This window comes from Sapajus apella, unplaced genomic scaffold (genome assembly GCF_009761245.1).
Source record: "Sapajus apella isolate SASKATOON/1434 unplaced genomic scaffold, GSC_monkey_1.0 scaffold34, whole genome shotgun sequence".
NCBI lineage: Eukaryota > Metazoa > Chordata > Mammalia > Primates > Cebidae > Sapajus > Sapajus apella.
This window is the reverse complement of record NW_022436974.1, coordinates 12,152,621-12,171,771: the sequence shown is the minus strand read 5'-3', so window position 1 is coordinate 12,171,771 and position 19,151 is coordinate 12,152,621. Positions and strand designations below refer to the sequence as shown.

At 36.4% G+C, this 19,151-nt stretch overlaps 1 protein-coding gene across 2 annotated transcripts in view; it reads right to left on the bottom strand.

The window, feature by feature from the left end:
• The window catches only part of NOX4 (NADPH oxidase 4), a 150,980-nt gene extending 134,305 nt beyond the window's left edge, over positions 1-16,675 (bottom strand). Inside the window, exons 1-2 of one of the 2 annotated variants that reach the window (XM_032295811.1) lie at positions 16,175-16,675; positions 15,450-15,545 (exon numbers count right to left, since the gene is read on the bottom strand). In XM_032295811.1, the coding sequence (XP_032151702.1) occupies positions 15,450-15,545; positions 16,175-16,231 (153 nt within the window). In that variant the 5' untranslated portion in view covers positions 16,232-16,675. The remainder of the gene's footprint in view (positions 1-15,449; positions 15,546-16,174) is intronic. The other variant, XM_032295812.1, reaches the window with a different exon arrangement.
• Positions 16,676-19,151: the final 2,476 nt, after the last annotated feature.

Sequence of the window (19,151 nt, the reverse complement as noted above, 5' to 3'; positions counted from 1 at the left end):
ACAAAGACAACGGTTTGTAATAAAACAGAAAATGTAATTCAAATTTAATCTTTTTTTTTCTCTAAAAGCTAATATTGAGTATGACCAATGCATCACATCTTGGAATTTCTTCAAAAAGTAAAATGGCATACAGAAACACTTTTCTAATTGTACAAGGATATTCACTGCCCTATGATCTGTAATACCAAAAAAAGGAATTAAAGTTATCCAACAATCGAGAAATGCAAAATAAATTATGGTGCACATTATGGCACTATGATGCACTATGTAGTCATTAAAGATAAAATAAGTTAGCCTCACACAATGGGAATCAAATAGTAATATCCATCCTATATTACTGAATTAATAATATGCACACATAAATATGTGTATTTACATATACAAGCATTGATATATAGACATAAACGTAAATGAAATAGATAAAGGTGGTTACTTCTAAGATGTGGAAGGAAGTTTCTAATTTTTTCTATTGTATTATCAGTGCTTAATATACAAAATCCGGTATTTCTTTTGAAATTTAATATATTTTAATAATTAAGTACCAAGAATTCAACGGATAAATAAGCGATACAAAGTCACAATAAAAGAAATTAAATGGGTTAATATACTTTGAAAATCTAATAACATATCCAAAGGACATATGAAAACAGAAGGGTGTTCTGTACAATGACGTTTCTCACTGCATTTTCTAGGTCAGTGAAATAACGAAGCCAATTGTATTTCCAGAAAAATGGAAATGTTTAAGTTTTGTGTTTTGTTTATTCAGTGAAATATTTAAAAGAACCAACATATGCTTAACAATGAGTTTGTGACAACAGAGATAAATCTAATGTGATACACTACATTTTAAAGTAGGAAACAAAACTGTTGATTCTGAATGATCATATTGCTACTTAAAAAAATAAAAAACTTGTACTGAGGAAATGCACCAAAATGTTAATGGTGGTTATGCGTGTGTGATGATATATATAACAATTTTTTCATTTCCTCTATTTTCTATAATAAATATGAAAACAATTAGTAAATATTCAAAAGCTATAAGAAAAATATTTTTCTTAAGAAAATAAAGTGGGGCAAGTCTTAAAAATAAAATTTGAAGAATAAGATTAGCTTCAAATAATGATAATATTTGAAACTTTTCCATTTCTGCTTTTGTGCATTTTTCACTTTTTTCCCTAATGGTATGCATTATGTTCATACTGGAAAATGTGTGATAAACATTAAAAAATTACCTTGAAAATATTTAATAGCTTGAAATGGAATCTTTCAGAAGAAGGGCATTAAGCCGCTGATCCCTTTTCTTCTAGACTTTTTATAAATAAGAACACATTAATGCAAAGTGCAGGTTTCAACAGGATAGGTGGATGGAACAGGATGGGACCAGACAAGACAGGATAGAACAGGAACAGGGAAGAGAATAAATTATAATTATTTGATATTATACTATAGCGATCTAAGAAACAACAGGGACACCAGGTAATGTAAAGAAGAACTATTAAGGCACTGGGAGGGCATATGTGACAGAAGTTACTGACCCTTTAACACCACTACTAAACAGTTGGCCCCAAACATTAAATATTATCCAACCTGTGGTTCCCTGGTCATACCATATTTCTATAATATATTTCTTATGGCTTGAATTTCTTAGGTGCTGTTAAGACATTTAACAAACAATTTTGGAAAAAAGTATTTTAATGTATATTAAAATTTTAATAAAGAAAATCCTAACAACCTGCCATGTACAAAACAAAACACTTCCACTCATATTCCATCTCACAACCTTCCTAACCAATGATTGCTCATTAGGGTTGGTACAAGCTATCTACTATACTGTATTTTGCAGTATAGAAAAGTTAGGCTTTTCTATAAAGTTAGGCTGAGTTGTTTTCCACTTTTTTGTTTACCCATTTTTCAAGAAAATCCATTCTACTATTTGCACTTATCCTTTTAATGTCCTGTCTTATATTTTTTATTCCACTGCCTAGTACTCCCAAGCTTTATGTTATATTTGTTAGGCTTATTGTTTTTACTGTAACTACATATATACACACACACAGACACACACACATATATATATATTATATATATATGTATTATATATATGGCATCTTGTTGTTTAAATTGTTACTATTATTTGCAGTTCATTAGAAAGATATGTAGAAATTAAATCATACTTAAAATACTGACTACATTCATTCCTTATGTCACACAATATACTTTGGTTTTTCTCACTGAAAACTAGTTATTATAATCAAATATCTTAATATTTGTAAACTTGTTCCACATGTTAATATTAATTTCATATTTATCTTAATCTGACTAAATTTAACTGCTATAACAAGTAGCTAAAGAAATAGTATTTTTTTTTTTTTTACAAAAAGAACAACTTATTTGTGCTCCTTTTTTAAGAAAACCGAGTAGGCAAAACCAACAAACTACCCTATGATATTTATATTACAATAGTATTCGTTAGATTCATGATGATGCTATTTGAAGCAGCAGCAAATTAGAGGTATTCTGAGTTTGCACACTTAGTAGAATGGATAAATAAAAGGTGGTAGATGCAAACTACAGAATACCATGTAGCAGTTGGAAGCAAGAAACAAAAGAAGCAGATAGCCATGTAAATAGACTTCAAAAATACAATACCAGATGAGAAAAATTCAGAAACTAAGTAAGTCCTATGATCCAATACCATTTTTGTGAATTAGAAGATACATATACATAAAACACCAAAAAAAAAAAAGATAAACATCATTTAGCTCCCAATTAGAAAGACTGCTGTTGTAAGGAAGAGGATGCAGTGGTCTCAACCTTTCTGGCACCAGGGACTGGTTTTAGGAAAGACAATTTTTCCACAGATTGGCAGAGGGGGCAGTGGTGATTTCGGGATGATTCGGGTGCATTACATTTATTGTGTACTTCACTTCTATTATTATTACATTTTAATATATAGTGAAATAATTTCACCACTCACCATAATGTAGAATCAGTGAGAGCCCTGAGCTTGTTTTCCTGGAACTAAATGGTCCCATCTGGGGGGTGATGGGAAACGGTGACAGATCATCAGGCATTAGATTCTCATAAGAAGCTTGCAACCTAGATCCCTCAGGTGTGCAGTTCACAGTAAGGTTCAGTCTCCTAAAGAATTGAATGCCACTGCTGATCTGATAGGAGGTGGAGCTCAGGTGGTAATACAAGCGATGGGGAGCTGCTGTAAATACAGATAAAGCTTTACTTCCCTGTTAGCTGCTCACCTCCTGCTGTGTGATCTGGCTCCTAACAGCCCAGGAACTGGTCTCTGTCTGTGACTTGGGAATTGGGGGCTCCTGGGAGACTGGGATTGGATAATGGAGAATGATTAAATGGATGAATGAATAAATGAATGAAAGATGAAGAAAGCAAAAGGGAGCCTTGCACAGACCCATGAGGGTAGTGTGTTATGAACTTAGATAGATGTATAATTAAATACCCTGTACTTCATATCAAAAAAAGTTTTAAAAATCTTTTTTTTGTTTGTTTTTGTTTTTTTTTGAGACGGAGTTTTGCTCTTGTTACCCAGGCTGGAGTGCAATGGCGCCATCTCGGCTTACCGCAACCTCCGCCTCCTGGGTTCAGGCAATTCTCCTGCCTCAGCCTCCTGAGTAGCTGGAATTACAGGCACGCGCCACCATGCCCAGCTAATTTTTTTATTTGTAGTTTTTTTAGTAGAGACTGGGTTTCACCATGTTGACCAGGTTGGTCTTGATCTCTTGACCTCGTGATCCACCCGCCTCGGCCTCCCAAAGTGCTGGGATTACAGGCGTGAGCCACCGCGCCCGGCCAAAAATCTTTTTGTTTTTAAGGAAAGAATTCACTGTTACTGTCCTATAAAATGGTCCTTTTCATATGTATCTCAATTTATGAGCTGCTTGACAGAAGGTTTAAAAAGGCCAAGAAACTGGGAGCTAAAGTCTGGAAACCAAAGCCAACTGGCAAGCAATTAATTGAGAGCTTAAATATTTTAAAAATTCTAATTAAGAAAATAATATATACTGTCTTTGGAAAAATATTTTTTTCATATACCTTCAAAATGCATGCTTTCCTCTAAACTAGAAGATATTTTCTCTTAGCTGTTGGAAATTTTATAATCATTTTATAATCATTAACAAATGTTTATAAATAGATTTCAACTTCAAAACAGTCTTAACTCCAAAGATGTTTTCTGAAAGAAACAAGTCTTAGCATTGTCATAAATTTGTCTACTATAACTTGCCATAGGATGAAGGAAATTAACAATTTTTGAGGGCCTTAAACTCATTTTTTCCTCACCTTGGTTAATCTTTTCCTCTCTTTCCCTGCTCCTCTTTCCCCCCACCAACAATCCTATAAGTGATATATTAGGATGTTAAACTAAACACAGGTTAAACTAAATTGTTGTTTTTGTGAGTCAAAATGTTTCTATATTGAAACGTTCATGTAGTTCAATTAATAAGGCAAATCTCAGTTGAAAACTGAGGAAATTGAGGATTTCAAAGTTTTAATAATTCACTTAAACGTATATTTGTTAGGAGGTAAAGCTGAGATTTCAACTTAAATAAATTTTCCACAAAATTCATGTTCTTTTCATGATATCACGTCACTCTCATTGATATTCGCAACTTTTCACAGATGTTACCATAGTTGATATTTGAGCTGATACACATTATGTGCTCAGGAAAAGGTGACAGAAGACACTTGATTTTAACAAGAATCAGAACGATGATCACAAAGAACTTTAACAAATTAACTTTCATATATCTAAAATGTGTGCACTGAACAAAATGTATTTCTCCAAGCATGACACATTCAAGATTTAAATCCATTACAAGTCTAAAATTAAACTCTTCCAAGATTTACATTTGACTCATTCTTTCACTCTTAAATGTTTTAAAAATGTACAAAATCAAAATAGTAAAACAGTTAGTTCAGTGATAGTTTCTACACAGTCCAAGCCAATCTCCAACACCAGAGAATAATCACTTCACCCAATGAGTTTAAGGCTATAGTGAACTATGATCGTGCCTGTGAATAGCCACTGCACTCCAGCCTGGGCAATATAGTGAGATCCTGTTTTGTTTCATCTTTTTTTTTTTTTTTAAAGGAAATGTGGCCAAAAAAAATTAGCCAGAAATAAAAAACTATTCTCATCCTATCTCCTAAGTATTCTCAATAGGTGGTTATTTTCTTGTTCTACAACTTTCTCGCCTTATGAGATCCATCCTCACCCTCCTTGAAATCCATGCTTTCATATAAGGTAGAGTAGCAGCGTTTTTATTCAGGATAAGATGTTAAAGGAAAAGCACATAAAGGAAGGCAAATCTGGGGAGAAGGAAGCTCACAAAGAGAATCACAAGTATAGCATCGGGATAAAAGAAACTTCTTTGGATCACTGCCACTCCAGATCCTCCGGCCAGACCTGAGCTTTGTATGATCACATTAAATGAGATTATTTGCAATTTGAAATCAGGTATTCAAAAATCTGATCATAAAGAGATATATTCATAAAGGCATTCCATATAATATTTTCTTAATTATACCCTGTTGTTAAGCCTCCATTAGAAAAGAAAAAAAAAAAAATCTCAGCTATATAAAATTATTTTGCTTTGGTTAAATCACTCATATCTTCTTCCCTTAAAATTTATCAGACCTCTGAAAGTCTTGACATGTGTCTGGAGACCTTGAACAATTATTTCATGTATTTCCATATCCATGAAAACCTTTGATAGTTTCTATTTAGAGAGGAGAGCCGTTGTCAAATTCAACTTTCCAATTTCTAAAGATGAACACAATTTCTACTGAATGAACAAACTTCTTCTTTCCTTTACTTACTTTTTCTTTAGTCTCATTGTTAGAACTGAAAATAAACTGCTTTTCACTAGACACTAACTTTTTATCACATTGCTTGACTTTTATTATAGCACAAAGTTGAATATCCCTAGGATATGCTTCTAGCAATCACATAGACTCACTCCCTACCTATGTAATTTGTTCTTTCAGTTGTCCCTTGGCATATGCATGGGGCTGGTTCCAGGATCCCAGCATGTACCAAAATATTCAAAAATGTGCAAATTCAAGTGCCCCAGTGGGCCCCGTGAAACTGTTCTCTAGGAAAAGTAGGTCCTTAGTATTTGCGGGTTTCATATCCTGCAAATCCACATTTGGATGAAAACAATCTGCATGTAACTGGATTTGCCCAGTTCAAATCTTTGCTGTTAAAGGGTCATTATATACACTTGTTTTACTATTATTTACAACACGTCACGGACCTTCACGATCTCACTTCAACAATCAACACTGCAAATGTAAATCATATTGCATGTTAAGGGTTGACTGTGATTTTTTTTGCATGAAGACAAACATCTCATTCCTTTCTTAAAACATTCCTTAATGAAGTCCAGGGGAACAATGTCATGGCACCATGGCTGAAGCCTTAAAATCTTTGTGAAATGCAAATCAAAACCACATTGAGATACCATTTCACTCCAGTTAGAATGGCAATCATTAAAAAATCTGAAGATAACAGATGCTAGGGAGGATGTGGAGAAATAAGAACACTTTCACGCTGTTGGTGGGAGTGTACATTAGTTCAGCCATTGTGGAAGACAGTGTGGCCATGCCTCAAGGATCTACAAATAGAAATTCCACTTGACCCAGCAATCCCATTACGAGGTATATACCCAAAGGATTATAAATCAATCTTTTATAAAGACACATACACACGTATGTTCATTGTGGCGCTGTTTATGATATCAAACACCTGGAACCAACCCAAATGCCTATCAATGATAGAGTGGACAAAGAAAATGTGTCACATATAGACCATGGAATACTATGCAGCCATAAAAAAAGATGAGCTCATGTCCTAGGGACATGGATGAATCTAGAAACCATCATTCTTAGCAAACTGACACAAGAACAGAAAACCAAACAACACATGTTCACACTCATAGGCGGGTGCTGAACAACGAGAACACATGGGTACAGGGAAGGGAACATCACACACTGGGGTCTGTTGGGGGCTGGGGAGCAAGGGGAGGGACAGCAGGGGGTGGGGAGGTTGGGGAGTGATAACATTGGGAGAAATGCCTGATGTAGGTGACGGGAGTGGAGGCAGCAAACCTATGTACCTATGCAACAATCCTGCAAGATCTGCACATGTATCCCAGAACTTAAAGCACAATTAAAAAAAAAAAAAAGACAAAAGCTTTGTGAAATGATAGGAGACAGAAACAGTATCTAACAACAATCTTTCACATTCATGGAATTAAATTCTTCAAACTACTTTCTTATCTATTAAGTCATCATACTCAGCACAATATTCTGAGACAAGCAGAATATTTATATCATGTTTTCCTGGGGTATAAAACAGTAAGGTGAATTATTGTATGAGGCTGTGAAGGATAAGAGCAAAGGATGGAAAGAAGACAACTGATATTTTTAGATCTCCTATTACGTAATAGATTTCATGTTAGGTACTTATAATCAATGAGAAAATTGCTTACAAATTACGTTCTTTAGCTTTCTCTTAAGAATAGAACCTACCTTGCAGAATAGTGGAGACTGTAGCAAGGAACATATCAGGAACTTGGCACAATGTCAGGCCCATGAAAATATTGCAATGAAAGCTAGCTCTAGCTATTATTATTATTTATCTTAATTTCCTTTAAAATTTACAATAATCTGAGATAGGTAATTATCTAGTTTATCTGTTGAAAACTCCAAGATTCAGTGAAAATTAATAAAAAGTGTTACATAATGTTTTATTGAATGAAATGTGTTCCACTCAAACTAAAATTCCACCCAACAATCATAGCCAAATTGCCACAAACTTTGTGCCAATAACAAATAGCAGCAAATAGCCTGTCTCTCTCTCCAGAGGATCAGGGAGGCAGCCAGAGGTCAACCAAAGGACTGAAGGTAACGTGTTCCAACTGACCAGCAGACATGCAACCTCATCATCAAACATCCATTTATTAAGCACCCGTGAGCCCTGAAATAATAGAACAAAGGGTAAATCTCTGCCCTAGATGTCATCTCATATGCTTAGCATCTGTATGCTCAGCAAATTCCTTCTATCTTTATGACTCTGAATTCTTTTTAACAAACATATACACATACACTTATATGCATATATAAAAAATATATGATAATATCCTTTGGGACTATTCATAGTATTGATGCCATTAATACTAATTATCATTATTTAATATTTGTAGTAACAGTTACCAATTCACTGAGTGCCCATGTACCAAGTGTTAAGCATTTCACCTGCATTTTCTCATGTTATCCTTACATCTAACCTAAGAGTAGGGCGTAAGCCCTATTTTATGAGTAGAGTTTACACCTAGGCTGAGAGAAGAAGTATGTAAAAATCACAAAGGGAGAGAAATGCTTAACCACAATTCAAACTCATATCCACATAGCTCCAAAGCCCATGACCTTTTCAGTAAGAAATTATAATTATTTTTGTCTCCAGAATTACCAGAGCAATTTGAAAATCAGTTTTACGATAAATACAATGCTTAGCATGATGGACATGAAGAAACACTGACCAGGAGTATGAAGACCTACAATCCATATTCAGCTTTGCACTGAGCATAAATAAAGCATTTAATTATATGAATGTATCTATCAAATGCAATAAATGGACTAGAGCAGTCCACAGCTCTACAGGCTTCTGTCCCTGCAGGCTGAGTGTTGCTCAGGAGAACGTATACACAACTATGACTAGAACTAGAACTACGACAACTACTACTATCATTGGCCTCAACAGTTTGCAAAGTAATGTAGTTACTCAATGTTCACTAATTCCTTTTCTGGGAGTCATTTCCCTGAATTCATACTCTTGATGCCAAGATCTATAAAATCAAAATAAGATACTGACGCTGCTCCTCCTAGGTGTGAATTTATCTGATTTTCTTCTTTGGGGTCATAGAGGGAATAAAGGGTTGTGTAAGAGCATGTTTGAAATGGTTGTAGGGTGGGGATAAGAATAATGCTCTACAAACCTCTGAGGAGGAATATTGCAACACCTTCTTAAAAGGGCCTGGGAAGGGCCCTTGTGCTATGTCATTCTAGAATGCTACTGCTCAGCTGGACTTCTACAATCAAGGAGAAAAAACCTACATTAACCTCAAATTAGTTTCTCAGAATGCATGCTTAGCTTCCAAAGGAAGACTGACAAAGTTGGTAGATGTACCAAATTGAACTTACCTCACAATGTGACTGTATTTGAACACAATCTTTAAAGGGGTAATGAAGGTTAAATGAGGTCGTTGGGATAGGCCCTAATCCAATATGACTGGTGTCCTTATAAGAAGAGATTAAGACACAGACACACAGAAGGAAGGCCATGTAAAGACACTGGAAGAAGAGAGCCAATTATAAGCCAAGGAGAGAGGTCCTCAGAAGAAACCAAGCCTGCCGACACCTTCATCTTGAACTTCTAGCTTCCAGAACTGTGAAGAAATTTCTTTCCTTTAAACCGATGGTTTAAAGGAAATAATAATATAATTTTATCAAAGAAATATAACTCATTTAACCTGTCAATACACAGGAAGAAACTGTTTAAACCTGTGGTTTAAAGGAAAGTCTGTGGTACTTTGTTATGGCTGCCCTAGAAAACTAACAAAGTCCACCTCATATATAAGTTATACAAGTCTACCTCATATATAAGAATAATGCATATATTCTTACCTTTACTTCTGATCGAGTGCTTCTTAACGAATGCAAAAACACACTAATATGCAGAGGGAAACACATGCAAACAGTATATTCAGAGCCACCATGGTAAAATGTATAAGGACCTCATATAAGACTAGAGAATTCCAGGTTCTAACAATGTTTCAGAACCTCACCTGGAGAACAGAGTGGTTGAGAGCATGATCTTCAGTTTCAGACAGATGTGGGCTCAACCTGGGCTTCTCTATTACTTAGCTATGTAACCTAACTACTCAGAAAGTTACCTAACCACTCAGAATCTCAGTTTCGCAATTCTGTAAAAGGCAACGAGTTCCTAATCTAAGTTTCCCAATTCTATAAAAAGCAATAATTCCTATCTTCTACAATTGTTACAAGGATTCAATTAAATATAAGGATTAAATGGGATTATAAAAGTAAGGGGCCAAGAACTGTTTCTGACACAACACACACAATCAATAAATGGTAACAGTTGCTATTAGGTTGAACCATATAAAATGGCTGATATTTGACTGTTTTTGATCTATCAAAATGGCAATTCTATATGGTTCAATCTAATATTAATGTTGCAAAGAGATTACACAGCACAATGCCTCACAATACAAATTTGGTCAACAGATAAATAGATAAAGAAAACATGGTATATATACATAATGAGATACTAATCAGCTTTACAAAAAAGAAAGAAATCCTGTCATTTGTGACAATATGAATGGACCTGAAGGACATCAAGTAAAGTAAAATAAGGAAAGACATCAAGTAAAGTAAAATAAGCTAGGCACAGAAAGACAAATACCACATGATTTTACTTACATGTGGAATCTAGAAAAGAATCTAGCTGAATTCACAGAAGTAGAGAGTAGAATGGAGTTGGTGGAGGTAGGAGGGAGCTGGGTAGATGTTAATCAAAGGATACAAAATTTCAGATAGACAGAAAGAATAAGTTCGGGAGATCTATTATACAACATGGTGACTATAGTTTATTACAATATACTATATTCTTGAAAATTGCTAAGAGAGTAGATTTTGTGTTTTTATCACAAAAAGTGATTAGTATATAAGGTAATATACATGGTAATTAGCTCAACTTAGCCATTCCACAATATACACGTATTTCAAAACATCATGTGGTACACAATAAATACAATTTGCATTTGTCAATTAAAAGTTTATAAAACCAGCATACAAGTTCTGGAAACAGGATCTTTAGGCTAGAGTCCTGTCTCTGTCCCTCACTAGCAAGTTATAGAACCCCTCTAATTCAATTTCTCAGCTACAAAACAAAAACTTGAAAACATGCCCTCCATACTATGTATGAGAGAATTAAATAATCAGTTCAAAGCTCTTAGACTAATGTCTAGCATTAGCCAGCTCTCACTGAGTATAATCTGTTATTGATATTATTAAAATCATTCATAAAAAAATGAAGATTTGACTGTCTCTGTCATTCATTCTAACTTCCAATTCTATACAGTTTGGAAGGATACTGATAAAGAGAATTATGCAGTTGACATTTTATCTAACAAATGGGTTAAATATTGAGTCTTAGAATTCTGATAAATATTGTGAAATCAGAAATAATTTAAATAAAAATGTCTCATAATTCCTTCACAATTTATCTAAGGCAAGTCTCAAACAAGTATAATGCTAAAAATATATTTTTTCTTGCGGGTAAATTAATCATTTTCCTTAACTTCTTAATTTAACTTCTTAAATTGCTAGACATTTTAAAGTATCATTTCACCTAAAAAGTAAAGCTAGTAGTCCATACAGGGTGGGGTTTTAAATGTTCTTGCATATGTTCATACAGCTGTTCATTACAGCAGGCTAATATTGGACTAAGGAGAGGAATAAACTAAATAGCGACCAAGCCACTAATTCAGTCGGTGATAGTGAACAAATCATTTCAATCTCATTTTTCTATTTTGGAAAATGAAAAGTTATCTAAGTAAAGATGCCAAAGTTCCCTTCCAAGTCTAAAATTCTATGAATCACTATCTATTGTAAGCAGATGAAGAATATAATATAATTTCATCAAGAAATATAACCCATTTCACCTGTCAATAAACAGGAAGAAACTGTTTTTAAATAGTGGAATGTTAAATAATACTAACTAAAAATGTCACCTGAATTGGAACCATAACATGTGCCTGAGCAACTCTAGCTAATGACTTTTATAGTCTGTACAATTAAGAGTTAATGACCACATCTCTTCTGAAACTAACAGGGAGGACACATTCATTCTCAGCAGAATTAAAGCAGCCCAGACCAGCTGTGAAACCAACACTGACTTAAAATCCTAGGTCCATTTGTCCAGAGACTCTAGTCTCTGACCTTAAAGAGTTCACATGACATCAGATGTCTGTCTCTGTAAAGTGTTATGATATAACTTCCAGGACTCTTGAGAAGGTAAATTAGTTAATGTTTCTAACTGATAATGATTGACTAAAGAAAGATAATCCTGGTGTTTCACTAGAAAGAATCTGAATGCTCATAACTTTCTTCCAGAAAGCATAGGTATTTCAGTAAAAGTTAAAAAAAAAAGCTTCATGATTACACAGCAGGTCGAAAACAATATTTGTGAATAAAAGCAAATTTCAAATTAAAATCTCATCATGATACCATGAGAATAACTAGTTTGAAATTGAGTAGTTTGGAGGGAAAAAATATACATATTTATGTATATATGAATGATATATATATTTTTAATATAAATATGTATATATAAAAATGGGCAGTTTAACTCAAAACACTGTCTACAGGAGCTCTTGAATTCATCGTTATCTGTTTTGAGTTGTGTTGTATATATATGTGTGTATATATATATACACACACGAGTTGTGTATATATATGTATATATTTATATATACATATATATACATATACATATATATGAAACATTTATCGAAAAATGTCCACTTAATTGGAATCATAACGTGTGCCTGAGCAACTCTAGCCATATGGGACTACTCATAACCTGATGTCTCTTTTACTGCCTGGTTAGTTGGCTATATATTATTAAAATCAATGCCACGGGCTTCTTTCTCCTTTCTTAAGTTATATTTATATATCACTAAGACACATTGAATCTGGTATCATAAAATCGTTCTCTTTTCAAGTTAAAATGTTTATGGGAATTATATGATATTCTTTAATAATTAAATTGTGAAAAACACAACTCAAAACAAGTAAACATGAATTTAAGAGCTCCTGTAGACAGTGTTTTGAATTAAACTGCCCCAATATTTAAAAAAAACAAAATAGAAAACTACATTTCTGAGAGCTGAACACAACCTACTGCTACTTTCTATAAAGTGCAAGCAACTACACTTTCCATTCATAAATAAAAATAGACTAATCTTAAGCAATTAATGAAGCCCTTTATTTAAAAGGTTGCTATGGGAGAGTGGAGCAGGCTATTATTTGGTTTGTTTGTTTGCTTGTTTGGGTGCTTGTTTTAGCTTCTCTCAATAGATTTGTTTTTCCTCAACTAATTTTAAGATTAAAAAACTCACAACATGTGACAATTGAACATCGCGAGGAAGTGCACAGTCTGATTAGCACATTAACTCGGGCATAATAAACCAGCCGTGACCACGTTGCCTCCAGTCTGGATCAGACCAGTCTGGGAAAGGATAATCATGATGAGAACCCCCAACGAAACATATTAATCCCAATGTTATTTTATCTTCCAACAATTAACATCTTATTTTTTCTGTCAACCGTATGTAACTTTTTAATTTTACTCTGAGAACAGTAACCCAGAAATAAAAGCGGATATTCTAGTTCTGAGAAGGAAACACTTTCATCTTCATTCTCAAGGGTTCCCACCCTCAGAAAACTCAGATGAGACAGAAGTCACAGAGATTTTTATAGTTCTATAACAATAATATTTATTTATTTTAAAAGGAGGATCTGGCCATGTCACCCAGGCTGGAGTGCAGGGGCCCAATCATAGCTCACTGTAGCCTCCAAACTCCTGGGTTCAAGCAATCCTCCTGCCTCAGTCTTCCAAGTAGCGACAGTTACACAACTGTGCCACCACACCCAGCTAATATATATATATATATATATATATATATATATATACACACACACACACACACACACATACATACACACACATATATGGATGTGTGTGTATGTGTGTGTATCTGTAGAGATGGGGTCTCACTTCGTTGCTCAGGCTAGTCTCAAACTTCTGTCTTCAAGTGATACTTCCACCTTAGCCTCCCAAACCAATAATTTTTCTAGTTCCACAACTTCCCATCCATTGACAATTCCTGCTTAGTAGAGGAGGGGCAAGAGGACTACCCATATCCTCTTTAATAAAAGATGTCTCTTTTATTGCCTGGTTAGTTGGGTATATATTATTAAAATCAATGCCACTGGCTTCTTTTTCCTTTTTTTAATGTGTGACTGAAAAACTTTAAATTATGTATATTACTTGCACTTTGATAAGTCATCGGACCTCATCTGATAATTCAGCAGACCTCATGGGAGACTGGATCACTTGAGGTCAGGAGTTTGAGACAGCCTGGCCAACATGGTGAAATCCCATCTCTACTAAAAATACAAAAATTAGCCAGGCATGCTGGTGCATGTCTATAGTCCCAGCTACTCGGGAGGCTGAGACAGAATTGCTTGAACCCAGCAATTAAAGGCTGCAGTGAGCTGAGATCACGCGATTGCACTCTAGCCTGGGTGTCACAGCAAGACTGTCTCAAAAAAAAAAAAAGAAAAGAAAAGAAAATGCAATCTCCTTGTACAAAGCAATATGCCCTAAGTAACACTATCTTCTGTTAAGCAGTCAAATAAGAAGGGAATGGAAAGGAAAAATGAGATAAGAAACATCATAGAAAAGAAAAAATATTAACATAAATCAGAAAAAAAAAGTTTTGCCCAATGTCTTTCTCATATTATACTAGAATACTGGGATATCATCAGCCACTAACCCAAAGCAAGCACTGAGAACTGTCCAGAAATGAAAAACCCCATTAGACCCATGCTTTGTGAGAGTTGTCAGTAAAAGCAAACAGTGCAGAAATCTTCTGGATAAGCTCATGAGCAGGCTAAAAGCACTGATAAAGTATAAACTAAAAGCTTGTCATTAGTTGGTCCTCCTGGTGAATCAGATCCTTTAGAGTACTTAGCAAGCCAGCAATAGGTAGCAACTTTTTTTTCTTTCATTCTTTGTTTCTTTTTTGAGATGGAGTCTTGCTCTGCTGCCGAGGATAGGGTGCCATGGCACGATTTCGGTTCACTGATACCTCTGCCTCGCGGGTTCAAGCAATTCCCTGCCTCAGTTTCCTGAGTAGCTGGGATTACAGGCGCCCACCACCACACCTGGCTAATGTTTGTACTTTTAGTAGAGACATCGAACTCCTGACCTCGTGATCCACTCACTCACCTTGGCCTCCCTAAAGTGCTGGGATTACAGGTGCAAGCCCCCGTGCCTGGCCAAGTAGCAACTTTTTTAAGGCACCAATAACCTAGTCTGGCAGGTTCATTCATTTCACTTCAGCTGACACTACCTCCAGTTCTTGAGAGAGTCAATCTTTTTAACTTGTACAAGTGCGAATGATAAATCAAGAAAATGTGATCACTTTAGAGAACAACAAATATTTCTAAAGTGAACAGCATTTCTTTAAGGAATGGAACTGACCAAACCTGTAGCAATGTCTGCCTGTGTTAAACCCATTCCACCAAATCATCCAAGTTCAACTTACCCCCAACATCTGGTGGAGGTAGTGATACTCTGGCCCTTGGTTATACAGCAAGAAGGTTTTCCAGAAAAGCAGGACATTCATGGAGAGCCAGATGAGCTAAACCAAATAGATGTGAGAGACAGAAAACAAAAATGAAAAATAATCATTACCTGATGAGTAGAAACCACAGGTAAATTCCCTGGACACAGAGCTTTCAATGGAACCTAAATCAGTAACTGCAGAAAGCATTTTCAATTAGCTAGCAAGCTGAAAACCACTCCGAGGAAAACAAATCTGACTTTACCCAGCCCTTTCACCTGAGACTAAGCATTTGGGTTCCAAATAGGTCTCCTAAATGATTTATAGCTATCCCCTGCCATACAAAATGAGATTAAGAAATTAATGACATCACTGTATCCCAAGCAAAGAGAAGTAATCTGGGAAAAGAACAAAGGGGGAAAAATGTTTAAAGGGTAAAGGAAAAGAGGAGTTCACTGAAAATGACGTCTCTTCCTCCACATTTGCTCTCCCATCAATGTCAGAAAAATTCTCATGAATTTGGGGGACAGGCACGCGGGGGTTGGGGGTGTTCATTGTTATCGCCAGCATAAAGTTTTGTTAGTTGAGAATGTTCGCATTAAGACGAAACTTCCACTTCCAGCTTCCCACCCATGCACTCTCACAGAATGAATCAAAATCGCGGCAGGACAGAGAAAACGCACGGAGAGCCTAGCCCGCCATCCTACCAGGCAGAGGTGTTTAACCCCTTCGTTGGCGAGCCAGCTCCTCCAGGACACAGCCATGCCGCCGGCCCCGCTGCGCCGTGCTCTGTGCCCGCCGGCCCAAAAAGGAACGGGCGGCGGCCGGGGCAGCGGTTACAGTTACGCGGCCTGTGGGGCCGCGGAGTGAGGACGGAGGGTCAAAGACTGTGTGGAAGCCCGAAGGCCCGGCGCCGAGCCAGCCCGGGAGGGGTGTGCTCCCCAGAGCCGGGTTTTCCGGGCGCCCTGACTCCGACCCGCGCCGGGTCAGCTCTGTCCACTCCGTGGCTCTGACCCCTAGCACTCCAGGCGCGGCCCGGCTGCCCCGTCTGCTCCGCGGCTGCCCCGGTCTGCTCCGCTGCCGCGCCGGCCCCTTTGTCTGGGGGCGAGCCTGTTGTTGCGGCGGCTGCTGTTCAGGATGTCCCGGGTGGGAACTTGGAGTCGTCCCCCGCAGCCTCTAGCCCGGCCTGCCAGCCTCCAAAATACGGACACACATGTGAACAATGATACTCAGACTAAAAGTGGGAACCCTCCCCGCCCCCTCGTACACACACACGTATCCAGTTCTTTTGGACTGGTTGTTTTCCCCCAAAAAAGTTCATCTCAAAGAGGCTTGGTAAGGACATTTGAGACGGAAACAGCCTTTTGTGTACTAGCTCCCTGTTCTCCAGCGTTTCCTCAGCAAATTATCCTACTCCCAAAGGAAAGTCCCCAGATAGCACTTAACTATGGCTTCCCACTAGCCACCAGTTTCTTTATCTCCTTCCCCGCCCATCACATACTGATCAAAAAGCCTTTAAAACAGTACTGAATAAGAGCCCGGGCAATTAATGGTTAAAGCTGACGTAATTCTTAGGGGCTGTAGGGGAACTTAGATTCACGCTCTTCAGGAATCTTTTTGTTTTACTGCCTAGTCTGTTTAGCAGTAATAGGAATCCTCCCAACCCTGTACCAGAGGCCCAGTGAAGAGTGAGAAGCCTGTGGAATTGACACAGGTACCTACCCGACAATGCAACAAATCACTATTAGAGAAGAGAGGAAAAAATGTCATTCATATAGAAAAATATCTGATGCAAAATAGATGTCCAATAAAGGTTTGTCCAATAAACCAAGAACTTTTCCAAATTTAACAATTAATGGGTGACAGAAAAAGTTTACTGCTAGTTGCCTAATGGCTTTTAAACTCTTTTAAAAAAAAATCTTACAACATAGGCCATAGGATTAATTAAAACTAAAATTTCAAAAAACTACTACTACTCTGACTACATGCAATATACTTATTCCAATTAATTTAATGAACTAATGATTGCAGTCCTCAGTTTGCAGTCCTCAGTTTGAAAAATCAAAATGAATCTATATCAAGTCCCAGTTAGACTTCACACAGTTTTCTAATAGACTGTTATTCCTGTTTCATGCATGACCATATCCAGAAACCTGTCCTAAATCTTTCTGAAGTTAGAGAGCATATTATCTATATTACCATTATTTATAAATAATGGTAATACTATGGGTTTTTTTTGACCATGTGATACGTAAAGGAGAAGGAAAAGAGCACACAAAGAACCCAGGGAGTCTCACCACTTGAGGGAAGTCAAATTCTGGGATGCTCTGGTGCTCCTAAGCTTTAATTCCAATAGATGGGAGCAGGTGGTTCTTGTCATGAGTTGAGAAGTGTGAAGCAACTGAAGAATAGTAAAATAAGAGACAATTTTTAAAAGCGCAGAGGCTTTCAGAACAACAGCAAAAGTGACAAGAAGAAAAAAGATTTAAAAAATGGTTCCAACTCTTAATAATGTACCTACTAAGTACCAGGCCCTGTCTTTGCTACTTCATATACAAAATCTCACTCCATTCTCACAGTAGCACTCCCTGTGGATGTTAGGACTCCTACTTTGAAGATGAGAAATGGAAGCTAAAAGAAATGAAGAAACTTGCTTGAGGTAATGAAACTGGGTTTGCTTACAATTAAAACAATCCATAATCAGGTACTTTTGGAGTTCAAGCAATTCTCCTGCCTCAGCTTCCTGAATAGAGTAGCTGGGATTGCAGGCATGTGCGAACATGTCCAGCTAATTTTTGTATTTTTAGTAGAGATGGGATTTCACCATGTTGGCCAGGTTAGTCTCGAACTCCTGACCTCAGGTGATCCACCTCCTTGGCCTCCCTAAGTGCTGGGATTACAGATGTGAGCCACCGAGTATGGTCAACCAGATTGTTTAATGACAGTAGTTGCTGTATTTCTCAAACTAGGAAAGGCTACTCTTGAAAGTAATGAAGAGAGATTTCTGTAGCTACATCAGTATTTAAAATATTATTATAAAAATCACACTCTTGCCAGAACAGACTTCGTAATAAAAACTCAAATGAAAGATACCCTTGATTTTTGGCTGAAATAACGGTAAGCTAGTAGTATAACACTGATCATCCTATGTTAATTATAAAACCTATTAGCAGTTAGAACTGTTCTTGACCTATGATATATTACTTAAACACAGAAACTTTTTGTAAACAGTGTTTTTCAAAATGTGAAATGCACTGGGGAAATATAATACTCTTTGCACATAATTATTACTGCATATTTCACAAATTAATTTGATTTGTATGTGTCTGTCTAATTCTCCTACTCAACTGAACTTCTTAAGGACAAAAATTCTGTCTTATTTCATTTTTATTCTAGGACTTAGCACAAACCTTGACACACAGTAGGAATTTACACAATGTTTATTAGATGAAGGACTAGTGGTTAAGTATAACATCTTTCTTTCCTTGCCTTTCTCAAATCCCAGTTTCTCAAGCGTAATTTTCCAGTCATGCAAAAATAGTTTCTGCTCAGCATGATAATTAATTACCAGAAAAGGTGGCAAAACAGGGCAAGAACCCCTTAAACTGAATGTTACCGACCCCACAGTTTAAATGACAGGGATTTAAGACAGTGAGCACTTGTATTCGTTTTCTATGGCTGTGC